The 12,023-nt window shown below is 60.0% G+C and overlaps 1 protein-coding gene across 6 annotated transcripts in view; it reads right to left on the bottom strand.

The window, feature by feature from the left end:
* The window catches only part of PLXNB1 (plexin B1), a 29,902-nt gene that overhangs the window by 11,205 nt on the left and 6,674 nt on the right, over window positions 1-12,023 (bottom strand). For all 6 annotated transcript variants that reach the window (XM_020915947.2, XM_070456130.1, XM_070456128.1 and 3 more), the window contains exons 4-21: window positions 11,265-11,447; window positions 10,815-10,943; window positions 10,588-10,688; window positions 10,179-10,311; window positions 9,855-10,011; window positions 9,475-9,583; window positions 9,278-9,386; window positions 8,174-8,860; window positions 7,859-7,981; window positions 6,896-7,018; window positions 6,505-6,598; window positions 6,246-6,418; window positions 5,947-6,098; window positions 3,936-4,041; window positions 3,619-3,755; window positions 3,135-3,311; window positions 2,573-2,744; window positions 2,162-2,404 (exon numbers count right to left, since the gene is read on the bottom strand). In XM_020915947.2, coding sequence (XP_020771606.2) covers window positions 2,162-2,404; window positions 2,573-2,744; window positions 3,135-3,311; window positions 3,619-3,755; window positions 3,936-4,041; window positions 5,947-6,098; window positions 6,246-6,418; window positions 6,505-6,598; window positions 6,896-7,018; window positions 7,859-7,981; window positions 8,174-8,860; window positions 9,278-9,386; window positions 9,475-9,583; window positions 9,855-10,011; window positions 10,179-10,311; window positions 10,588-10,688; window positions 10,815-10,943; window positions 11,265-11,447 — 3,108 coding nt within the window. The remainder of the gene's footprint in view (window positions 1-2,161; window positions 2,405-2,572; window positions 2,745-3,134; window positions 3,312-3,618; window positions 3,756-3,935; window positions 4,042-5,946; window positions 6,099-6,245; window positions 6,419-6,504; window positions 6,599-6,895; window positions 7,019-7,858; window positions 7,982-8,173; window positions 8,861-9,277; window positions 9,387-9,474; window positions 9,584-9,854; window positions 10,012-10,178; window positions 10,312-10,587; window positions 10,689-10,814; window positions 10,944-11,264; window positions 11,448-12,023) is intronic.

The following is a 12,023-nucleotide window of genomic DNA, read 5'->3' as shown; positions in this document are numbered from 1 at the left end:
ATAAGCAAGGTGAAAAGATAGCCCTCAGATTGGGAGAAAATAATAGCAAACGAAGCAACAGACAAAGGATTAATCTCAAAAATATACAAGCAACTCCTGCAGCTCAATTCCAGAAAAATAAACGACCCAATCAAAAAATGGGCCAAAGAACTAAACAGACATTTCTCCAAAGACATACAGATGGCTAACAAACACATGAAAAGATGCTCAACATCACTCATTATTAGAGAAATGCAAATCAAAACCACAATGAGGTACCATTACACGCCAGTCAGGATGGCTGCTATCCAAAAGTCTACAAGCAATAAATGCTGGAGAGGGTGTGGAGAAAAGGGAACCCTCTTACACTGCTGGTGGGAATGCAAACTAGTACAGCCGCTATGGAGAACAGTGTGGAGATTCCTTTAAAAACTGGAAATAGAACTGCCATATGACCCAGCAACCCCACTCCTGGGCATACACACCAGGAAACCAGAACTGAAAGAGACACGTGCACCCCAATATTCATTGCAGCACTGTTTACAATGGCCAGGACATGGAAGCAACCTAGATGCCCATCAGCAGATGAACAGACAAAAAAGCTATGGTACATATACACAATAGAATATTACTCAGCCATTAAAAAGAATACATTTGAATCAGTTCTAATGAGGTGGATGAAACTGGAGCCCATAATACAGAGTGAAGTAAGCCAGAAAGAAAACACCAATACAGTATACTAATGCATATATATGGAATTTAGAAAGATGGTAACGATAACCCTATATGCAAGACAGAAAAAGAGACACAGATGTATAGAACAGACTTTTGGACTCTGTGGGAGAAGGCAAGGGTGGGATGATCTGAGAGAACAGCATTGGAACATGTATATTATCAACTGTGAAACAGATCACCAGTCCAGTTTGATGCATGAGACAAGTGCTCAGGGTTGGTGCACTGGGAAGACCCAGAGGGATGGGATGGGGAGGGAGGTGGGAGGGGGGTTCAGGATGGGGAACACATGTAAATCCATGACTGATTCACATCAGTGTATGGCAAAAACCACTACAATATTGTAAAGTAATTAGCCTCCTCTAATATAAATAAATTAAAATAAAATATCATTCATGGGATGCCTTAAAAAAAAAAAAGAAGACCCAGCACAATCAAAAATAAATATAGGGACTTCCTTGATGGTCCAGTGACTGAGATTTCGTGCTCCCAATGCCAGGGGCCCGGGTTTTATCCCTGATCAGGGAACTAGATCCCACATGCCACAACTAAGATTCACATGTCACAACTAAAGAATCTGAATGCTACAACAAAGACTGAAGATCCTGCCATGCTGCAACTAAGACCAGGTGCAGTCAAATAAATTCATAAATATTTTTGAAAAATAAATAAATATAAATAATGTTTTTAAAAAGGATGCAATGATCTGTGGGGGGAAAAAAAAAAGAGGAATCCACCTGTCAATGCAGGGGACATGAGTTCAATCCCTGGTCTGGAAAGATTCCACATGCCGTGGAGCAACTAAGCCCATGTGCCACAACTTCTGAGCCCATGAGACCCAGAGTCCGTGCTCTGCAACAAGAGAAGCTACCTCAATGAGAAGCCCACGCACTCCAACTAGAGTTGCTGCAACTAGAGAAATCCCAGGAAGCAACGAAGACCCAGCACAACCGAAAAAAAAAAAACACACACATTTAAACAGTCTGGAGAACATAAAGTTGGGCCCAAATCTTGCCCAGGGACCTAAAGAAGCAGAGCCCCTGCTGGCTCACTGGGTGGGCAGTGATGGGCTGTCGACCTATGGCCTTTCAGGGTCCCCACCTACTGCATGTGTCAGAGCACGCACCAAGTATCTGTCCGCTCGAGACAGGCTGCCAAATGGCAATCAGCCCAGGCACCTGCTATGTACCTGGCCGCCACAGCGTGTGCCAAGCCATTTACATACTGTCATTCAGACACCTGCCACCGAGCATGTCGGGACCCAGGCCACGGGACCCAAGCCCCGGCCAGGTGTGTCAATCCAGGCACCCCACCTCCAGCCCCCTCAGCGGCCGCCGGGTCCGCGCCCCGGCCCCTGCTCTGCGGTTGTGCCGTCTCGGCCACACACAGCAGTACCGCCCAGCAAAATGAAGGGTCTCGGGGCCCCACCCAGTCCCATCTGAAGCAGTACCTCCACAGACAGCACACTCCCAGGCTTGTGCCGGAACGGTGCGCTGGGGTCCTCGGGGTTGAGGGGCTGCAGGGTGGGGTCGGCCTCATAGGAGAAGGGCGTGGGGTTCAGGGTCGCAAAGTCAAAGACCAGGTTGTCAAGGATAAATTCCACACGGACCCAGGGCTCGTCGGGCAGGCCTGGGAGGGCCGGCGTGCGGCATGTGATGAGCTGGGAGGAGTTCACGTGGCAAGGCTCCTCAAACTAGGGCAGAGGGAGGAAGGATGGGGAGAGATGGCTGAGGGCACACGCGAGGGGGGCCAGCAAAGGGGGACCACAGCCTCCACTGGTGCCCGCCCCCCACGGCCATCCAGGACTGAGCTGGGTGATGGCGAGTCCGGTGCAGGTGGGAGACGCCCATGGGGGTCTTACATGAAGGCCGCCACAGGAGACGCTGGGGGAGCACGCTGTCTCTGGGACCACTCGGCGCCTCCGCTCAAGCCCCGGGCCCAGCCCTGATGCTCTTGTGGCCACGGTCACGCGGATTCTTGGTGTCTGTACCACATCTAAATTCTGGCCACAGACCCGGATCTCACGGCCTCCGCTGAAAACACAGCCCAGGAACCACTCGTGGCTCATGTGAACCTCGGGAGCAGCCCAGGCCCCAATGTTAGGTCAGCCCCAACCCAAACCCAAAGAAGGGGCTGACCAAGGACCAGATGGTTGGATGGCACCACCAACTCAGGGGACATGAGTTCGAGCAAGCTCTGAGAGATGGCGAAGGACAGGGAAGCCTGGTGTGCTGCAGTCCATAGGGTCACAGAGAGTCCGACACAGCTGAGCGACTGAAGAACACACCCAAAGCCCCATGACCCCTCTCCCCACCAGCACCAGGGGAGATGAAGCCCCTACTAGAGCCCTGCAAAGCCCCGAGGACGGGAGCTGCAACGACCTCGCTGCCACAGGCTACGCAGCTGTGCCCTTGGCCCAGCACCTGAGGAAGCTCTTGGTGGGACTGGCAGACGTGACATTGGGGTCCGACGTGTATTCGAACTGGCTGTGCTGCAGCCTCCGCTCGGCGGCCCCAAACCACACAGCCACGGGGAGCGTGGCAGGCATGGGGTGTGGGCTGGTCTCGCATCGCAGCTGCTCGGGCTGCTGCTCCAGCAGCCTGGGGAAGGGAGGGAGCAGGGGTAAGCAGGCTGGGCCAAAGCGGGCACCGGAGTGGGGCGGGGGATTGCAGGACAGACCCGCTTGGGCCTCAGCTCACTCCCCTTCGGAGCTGACTGCCGTCTCCATGGGTGACTCTGGAGACGGCACACCACCACCCCCTGCCCCCCCAGCAAGCCCGCATCAGGAGGGGCTGGCTGCCTCCTGACTCAGCCCCCGTCCCCCTTTCTCCTCTCCCCAGCAGGCCACCCCCTCCATCTTCTCCCCGGGGCACAAGGACGGCTGCAGGATGAGGAACCGGCCCTCACAGGTGACAAGGCTGGTCGCCCACCACCACTCGGATGTCCTCCAGCCGCCCGGTCAGAAGCTTGGAGCCGTGCAGGGTGAGGCTGGTGCCCCCAGCTCTGGGCCCTCGGGCCGGGAAGACGGATTGCACCTTGGGGTCCTGTGGGAAGGGGAAAGGGAGAGACAGTCAGGCTGAGACCAGAAACAGGGAGGCAGAGGGAGCCGGACCAGAAGGCCCTGGGGTGGGGCGCCCCAGGAAGGTGAACCAGGCGGCAGGGAGGAGCCACATGAGGGGGTGGCCTGTCAGCAGCGAGTGGGTGGGGACTGGGCAGCCGGGCACCTGGTAGGCAAAGTCGTGCTCTGAGACGCCGCGTCCTCTTCCTGATACCTCCACCGTCACGGCGCCTGCCACCTCCTCCCTGCTGGCCCCGGTGATACACACGAGGCTGTGGGCACAGGGCAAGCTGAGGTGCTGGGCCACACTGAGGACCCCTCAAACCGACCCGGCCGCCCTCTCCCTGCACCACTACATCAGGTGGTCCCCCTGCTCCCGATACTGACAGATTCTTCTCCTGCTTTGGAACAAATTCCTGAACAGCTTGCCAGGAGAATCTGCCATCTGAGAATTAATATTCGTGGTTTGATCCTTCAAGTCCAACCCCAGGCCCCCCTGAGGAGAATTTCTCTCTCCGTGGGGCACAGATTTACCAAGGGACCCTGTAATGCTGGGGGCAGGGGTGAGCTGAGAGTTGAGCGGGCCTGACTGGCGACCTTCACCGTGGGGCACAGCATCAGTTACAAGGTGGTGATACCTTGGGACTTTGCTGGTGGTCGAGTGGTAAAGAATCTGCCTTGCAACAGAGGGGATGCCGGTTCACTTCCTGGTTGGGGAAATGAGATCTCACAGGTCTCAGAGCAACTAAACTCGGGCAATGCAACTTCTGAGCCTGCACACCACAACTAGAGAGTCCACGAGTCCATGAACCACAATGGAAGATTCCCAACACAGCTAAATAAGTGTGTGTGTGTGGGAGTGTTAGCCACTCAGTCATGTCCAACTCTTTGCAACCCCATGGACGGTAGCCCACCAGGCTCCTCTGACCATGGAATTCTCTAGGCAAGAACACTGGAGTGGGTTGCCATGATCCTCCTCCAGGGGATCGTCCCAACCCAGGGATCGAACCCACAGTTCCAGCATTGCAGGCAGATTCTTTACCATTTGAGCCACTAGGGAAGTCTGTAATATGTGTGTATATATATATATACATATATTAAAAAAAAAAAAAAAAAACACCAAGGTGATATAAACTTGACTCTCCCCTAAAAAACTTCCGAATGCCTCTAGTCAGGTCTGGGGTTGGACATGAAGGGAAAGTGAACAATCTAAGAAATGTAAGTTCTCAGCCAGGAAACAGAAGTAATTGGGCCCAATTACTCTCCAGAATGTGAAGCCTGCAGTGGCTGGACTCTGACATCATCACGGTCACTGCAAACACCCCCAGGGAACAGAACAACTGAAGTGTGAACTCCCCAGGAGAGGCTGGAATGCATTTTGATCACTTTGTACAACAGTTCAGAAACGACTTTAGTCTCGTGGTTCTAGGATCATTAACAGTCACCCCAAGCTGTTAGTCATGGTACATTTAGTACGTTCCGGTGGCAAGGACAGGCTTTAGGAAAGTCTTGTTGAAAATTAGACCACGGGGCCTACAGATGCAGACCTCTGCAGGAAGTGGGGGAGGTGGTCTGAGGATGCGCCCTGGGGGTTTTGGACCCACTCGCTAGGAAACCCTGACATCCGGCGGGTTGGGGACCTGCGGCTTAGAGAGGTCTCCTTGGCCTTGTTCTGGGTACCTCTGGGACCCTGTAACTACCAGCCTGTAAGCCACAAGCTCCGGGAAGGTGGCAGGAGTCCTGGAGCCTGGCACTCAGCAGATGTGTCACAAGTCAACCTTCCCACTGAGGAGCCCGCCCGGGGCAGTGCTTGGGGAAGAAGAGCCAGAGGGCGGGACGGTCAGCCCCGGAGCACAGCTGTCTGGGATCTGAGGTGCCTGCTGCCACAGCTATGTCCATAGTCACTTGGAAAGCCAGCTAAGAACACCGAGGCTGAGCCGGGAAGCAGAGCCGCCTGTCAGCTCTGGGCAGGGACTGGGCTGCAGGCCAGGAGGCTGCAGGTTTGTGCGCCAAGCCAAGGCCTCCACAGCAACCCCAGCCCCGAGACGCTGTGAGCACAGCCAAGGGAAGTGGGGAGCGGGGAGGGCAGACGCGCTGCAGGCAGACGGCGCTCAGCCAGAAAGCCAGCCGTGGCGCCCATGGGGTGCCCCCTGCACCTCTTGGTGCAGCCCGCTCACCTGCTCGACACCTCGTACTCCTGGGCGTCCACAGCACAGGGCACTCCAGCCACTCTGACCGTGTCCTGCACGTCCAGCACGTGCTGGCCCAGGTTGGAGCCCCTGATGGTGACCCGGGTGCCGCCGTCTACAGGCCCAGTCAGTGGCTCCACCTGTTCCAGGACAGGGACTGGTCACCTCCACGCACCTGGTGACCCCTGGCAGCCTGGAGAGATAGTCCCAGCCTCTCCCACCTTTCTGCCCCCTGGACCCACTGCAGCCCCACCCCCTCAAAGGGATGCGCCGGCATTTCAACTCACCGAGTGGATGACGGGTGCTGGGCACTGGGTGACCACAGCCTCGGCCTTGCCACAGGCCTCCCGGGCCATGCACTGGGGACGCTCCCCCTTGCACCACACACAGCCGTACTGGGGCAGGGCGGTTTGGCAGCGGCTGCAGTCCTCGTGGCCCACGGCACAGTCATAAAGCACCACTGCAGGGTGGAGAGACGAGAGTGACAGGCTGGCCGGGAACAGCCCTGCTGCCTCCAGCCGGTCCCCGCAGCCCCAGGTGCCTCACCGTGCAGCCCGTCCAAGCTGTCCACGCGCAGACGGCCGGCCCGGCGCAGGAACAGCCCCACGCGGAGCTCTGGCTGCAAAGCCTCGTAGCTGAACTGCAGAAATGGGAGTGGGGTCAGAGCCCGGGGTTAGGGGAGCCGCCGGGCCGGAGGGGAGGGTGGCCAGAGAAAGGACCAAAGTGTGTGTTCCTTTTGTGGGAACACGAAGGCGGACGTCAGAGGCGGGGTACAGGATCCCCTGGGGCACAGGGTCAGAGGGCAGAGCTGGGGTACCAGGACTCCCTTGGGGTCACGTGGTCAGAGTGGGCTGGGGTGAGCGCGGCGCAGCCAGTGAGCTCAGCGGCCGGCCTCTGGCCGGCGTGCCCTTGCCCACCCAGGACTCGGGGTGTGCACCTGGCGCGGCTGGCACGTGACGTGGCAGCGGGTGTCTGGAGGCGGCTCACACTCAACCCGGGCCTCCACCACCACCTCCCGGCCCTCCAGCTCCATCACACACTCGTGGTCTCCTGGGCTGTCCTGGGGGCAGAGGACACGGTGGCGGGGGCAGCCTCAGGAGCTGGGCCTGGTGAGCCCCGCAGGGCCCCCAGCACAGTCCCTGGGCTGGGATCGAGACTTGAGGTCACGCCTCCCCCTCCTCCCTGGGACTGGTGTTCAGCTCGCCGACAGCCAAGGCGGCCACTGCTTCCTTCTCTGGCGGCTCAGACGGTAAAGAATCTGCCTGCACTCCCGCCACGGCAGCCAATGAAGGACAACAGCCATGGCTCTGCGCTACCCCGTGGTCGTGGGCCTCAGCAAGGGCCACAGGCGGCCAAGGACATGAGCAAGCCAAGGCACGCTGCTGCCGCCGCACGCGCCTCAACAAACACACCCAGTTCACGCAGGACACAGCCCGGGAGGTGTGCGGCTTCGCCCCCTATGAGCGGCGGGCCAGGGAGCTGCTCACAGTCTCCAAGGACAAGCGGGCCCTCAAGTTGATCAAGAAAAGGGTGGGGACATGCATCCGTGCTTCGATGAAGAGAGGGGCTGAGCAATGTCCAGCCACCATGAGGAAAGCGGCAGCCAGGAAGGACTGAGCCCTGCCTCTCTGCGCAGTAAACCGTTCCAAAATAAAAAAGGGATCTGAATGCAACAGCGTAGGCCTGGGTTCGATCCCTGGGTGGGGAAGATCCCCTGGAGGATGAAATGACAACCCACTCCCGTATTCTTGCCTGGGAAATTCCACGGACAGAGGGTGGAGGGATGTAGTCCACAGGGTTGCAAAGAGTCGGACACGACGGAGCAACACACACACACACACACACACACACACACACACAGAGGAGGCCAGGGCGACACCCGCACACGGGCCACACGCACCTGGAAGAGGCGGAGGTTCCGGCCCAGCAGTCGCACTTCTCGCTGCACGTGGACCGGCAGCAGGCTGGAGCCCTGCACGCTCTCCACACAAGGGCAGGAGGCTGCCCCCCAGGTCGCTTCCTCCTGCGGCCCCAGGAGCAAGGCGGTCTATGGCGCCCACCCGCCGTCACAGCGCCCCCTCCCCAGGCAGAACCCCGGGGAGCCCGGGCCAGCGCGAGGCGGCGGACCCCACCCTCCGCCCCATCCCTTGCGGGCAGAATCACAAGGTGGGCCCCATGCTCTCCCCTGAGGCCTCCTTCCCGGGCCAGGTCTCACCAGCTCCCAGAGCCCAGGGGAGTCGTACTGGTAGTCAAGGCTGGACGGGAGGATGAGGGGGGCGGGAGGGCCCTCGTGCTCAGCAGAGTCTCCATCACCTGAGAGGAGGCTGGAAGTGGAGAAGGCGGGCGTATCACCCCCCATCCACTCGTCCGCCTCGGGCACCTCGCCGCCTTCTCTCATGAGCCAGTCCAGAGCGGGCTTCGTGGAGCCAGCGGCCCCTGGGAAAGTGGTGGCGGGGGCAGAGCCGGGGAGGTGGTCCCGGGGGCCCGTCGACGGGAGGGCCTTGGGGCCAGGCTCCGCGAGGGCGGGGGGCAGGGCCGCTGCCTCGGAGGGTGGTGGGTGCGAGGCCGGTAGGTCCTCGGGGGTGGCCAGGGGTCCTAAGGCTGAGGGAGCGGGCACGGTGGGTCCAGGCGTGCTCTGGGGGCTTGGGGGGGCAGGAGGAGGGTCCCCGGGGAGAGGCGACTCCGTGGGAGCCGAGGCAGGGGTGGGGCCGGTTCCTGCCCATGGCCCCCAGGGGCTGAGTGGGAAAGGCCTGGCCCCGGGGAGGACATCGGAGGCTACAGAAGGAGTGTCCACAGGCAAGGTGTCAGGGGCAGGGGTGACCATGGCCTGGGGGGCTGTGGGTGGGAAGGAGAAGGAGGTGGGTGCATCTCGGGCAGGAGGGGCCGGGGAGAGAAGTGGGCTCTGGAGGGGGAGGCAGAGTGGGACAGGAAGGGACAGGAAGGGCCACTCAGCAGGCAGGCATGGAAGCAGGCGGCAGGCAGGCAAAGGGTGTGTTAAGAGGAAAGGAGACCAAGGAGAAGAGAGACAAAAACAGCCCATTAATTCTCCAGAGGGGATGGGAGGGGGCGGGGGCAGGCTCTGGGGGTGTCTGTGCCGAGGTGGGGCGCAAGGCCCAGACCTCTCCTGCCTCTCAGCCGCTAACGGCCTCTCCCGAAACGGGTGGGATGCTGACAGCCATCCTCTGGGGAGCACCACACAGCCGCTCAGGTGCTCGTAACGGAGCACCTGGGGCAGGCAGACACACAGAAACCCTCACGACGGGGACCCCCATGCCCCGCCCCACCCCCACCCCCGCACCCAGCAAGGCGATGGGCTCACCTGTCTGCCGACCACCATGGGCCCGGCATCACATGAGGCCTTGTGCGTGCAGAGGTGCTGCCAGACACACCAGTTACACCCCCAGTGGCTGCTCACGCAGGCCTGGCACCTGAACAGAGCACAGCCATGGGGGTGCGGGGGCGCCACAGGGCGGCCTGGGGTTGGGGGGAGGCTGGGGGTCGGGGTGAGGGACTCACGGTGCCGACGGGCGGAGCAAGGTGATGGCCACGCAGTCGTAGAAGGAGAGGGCAGCCTCGGCGATCACGACGGCGCCAAACCTGAGCTCCATGCTCACAGACACGTGGTCTGCGGAGAGGGGAACGGCTGGGCTGAGGGCGGGCGAGGGGTACCCAGACCCCGAGACCACACCAGGTTTGGGATCAGCACTCCAAAGGGGCACCCAGGATCGGGAACACAGTCCACAGGGTAGGAAAGAGGGACTTGAGGGGACCCAGGAGCAGACGGAGGACGCAGAGAAAGGCATCGCCTCAGGGTGTTTTGCCTGCATTCACACCTCATCCCCATCACACCCCTTGGAGCAAGATGGGAAGACAGCGGGGCTCCTTCTCTCACCCACCGGCTCCTCTTGGCAGCTCTGGGGCCTCGCTCGGGTCCGGGGAGGGGCACATCACCCCAGAATTGGTCAGCAGGGCAGGACTCTGGGATTCCCCGAAGTGGCAGGAATAAGACTCCCCCGGCCACAGAGGGGGCAGGTCAGGTACCGACAAGAAAACCTGCCAAGAGAGGCCGGGACACCGTTGGAGCCCCCAGGCAGCAGATCAGGCTCCATGTACAGGCGCCCGGTGTGGGCAGGCACCTGCGGCCACCAGCCCCCAGGGGTCACAAGCACCCATCCCCCAGCCCGGGTTAGTAACAGGGCCCCGCCTGCTCTGGTCTTCACCTCCCTCCTCTCCTCACGGCTGATGTTGGCAGGACTCAAGGCTACCACGCGCAGACATCCCAGCTCAGGCTGGAAACTCCACAGCCACCGCTCTGACCCCCGGCCCCGAGAGCACTCGGAACGGCGACTGCACCTGGATGAGAAGGACCAGTGTCCACCTGTGACCCTCATGGGGCCACTGGCAGTTCACGGGGCAGGGACACCTACAATCCTAGGGACATGGGCAAGACCCTAAAAGGGGCCATGACATGCCTGGCAAGTCAGGGTGGAAGATGGGATTGGCACATCCAAGGGTCAAAGGTGGAGAGTCAAGGGCCAAGGACAGGGAACCCTGGAGACAGGGCAAGAGACTAGGAGCATTGCGGGCGGGAGGCTGGGGGTGGGGTGGGGATGGTGGGGGGGCACTGACCTCCCAAGGAGCACACACCATCCACAGTATGGGTCCCTGTGAGCTAGGCAGGATGCACAGTCCAGGTGCTGAGCACAGGAGGCCACAGGAACCTTGAGAAGCTACAGCAGCAAAGAAGACTTGAGGCCAGCAATCCAAGTGCCGGCGGCTCCCCCACATCAGGGCCCCGGTTCCCTGAAGGGCCCTCCCAGCAGCCACACCCCCCCTGGCTGGCTCCAGGCACTCACCGTGCTCTGGGTCATGACATACAGGTGCTCGAAGGCCCCATCAAAGATGAGGTCTCTGCTCACCGCAGACCCCTGCTGGACGATCTGTGTGGAGTACGGTTGGCCATCGCTCCCTGGGCCCAAGTAGACCTGAGATCAGAGACCACAGGGTCTGAGGCCCAAGACCCGCCCTGCTCTCCCCAGTAAAGTAATTTACAGGTAGAATTTCCTCCTAGGCAGTACAGGTCATTACCACCCAAACCCGGGTGGGAGTTGGGGTATCTCGGGTAAATGCCATCCGGCCCCAGAAAGAGGAACACAGGTCATCTCCCCCCGCCTGGGGCCAGAGGTACACAACAGATCTCACGTTGTAGCCCCAGGGGTCCCAGGCATAGCTCTGCCCAGGCTGGGTCCCCAGCAGCCCATCCCTTCCAGATCTGAGGCGGGGCCCGGTACCTCCTGCGGACTCACCCTGTGTAGCTGCCCTTGACTGTCACCCAGGAAAGCAATGGTGTGTCCATCTTCTACGGTGATCGCCACGGCTGTTAGCTGGACCCCCGGCCACTCCAGAACCGGCGTGGCTTCCAGGGGGACACGACTGGCCATGGGGCTGGGCGTGTGGTCTGAGCCACAGGGATATGCATCCAGAGTGTCCTGCAGGCAGCCAGAAGCCCAAGTGAGGCCCTCCCCAGACCCCCTCCATCATCCCTAAACAACCCCATCCCCTCTCCCAGAATCTCTGCCAGTTCTGGGCTCTCCCACAGCTGCCTCCTTGGTCCTGCCTCAGGGGCTTCCCTCCACAGTCTGCAGCAGCTCCATCACCTCTTGTGATCCCCACATGTCTGGGGGCCCCACTTTCTCCCATCCCTGGCCTGGGAGCTGCTTCCTCCAGTTCATTCACAAGCCTTCCCCTGGACCATTCTTCCAAAACTTCTTCCAGCCTGCATCCTTCTCTCCACGTCCACTAACCTGGGTCCCCTCCCACCTCTCACTGAGTCAGTCTCCCTATATGCAGTTTCTACCCTTTCCATCCAACCTGCATGCGTGCTAAGTCGTTTCGGTCAGGTCTGTCTCTTTGCGACCCCATGGACTGTAGTCCACCAGACGCCTCTGCCCATGGGACTTCCCGGGCAAGAACACTGGAGTGGGCTGCCATATCTCCTCTAGGACATCTTCCCCACCCAAGGATTGGACCTGCATCACTTATGTCTCCTGCATTGGCAGACAGAT

The sequence above is a fragment of the Odocoileus virginianus genome, chromosome 26, assembly GCF_023699985.2.
Source record: "Odocoileus virginianus isolate 20LAN1187 ecotype Illinois chromosome 26, Ovbor_1.2, whole genome shotgun sequence".
In the NCBI taxonomy this organism is placed as follows: domain Eukaryota; kingdom Metazoa; phylum Chordata; class Mammalia; order Artiodactyla; family Cervidae; genus Odocoileus; species Odocoileus virginianus.
Note: the sequence above shows the minus strand (reverse complement) of the source record. Positions and strands in the feature narration are given on the sequence as shown.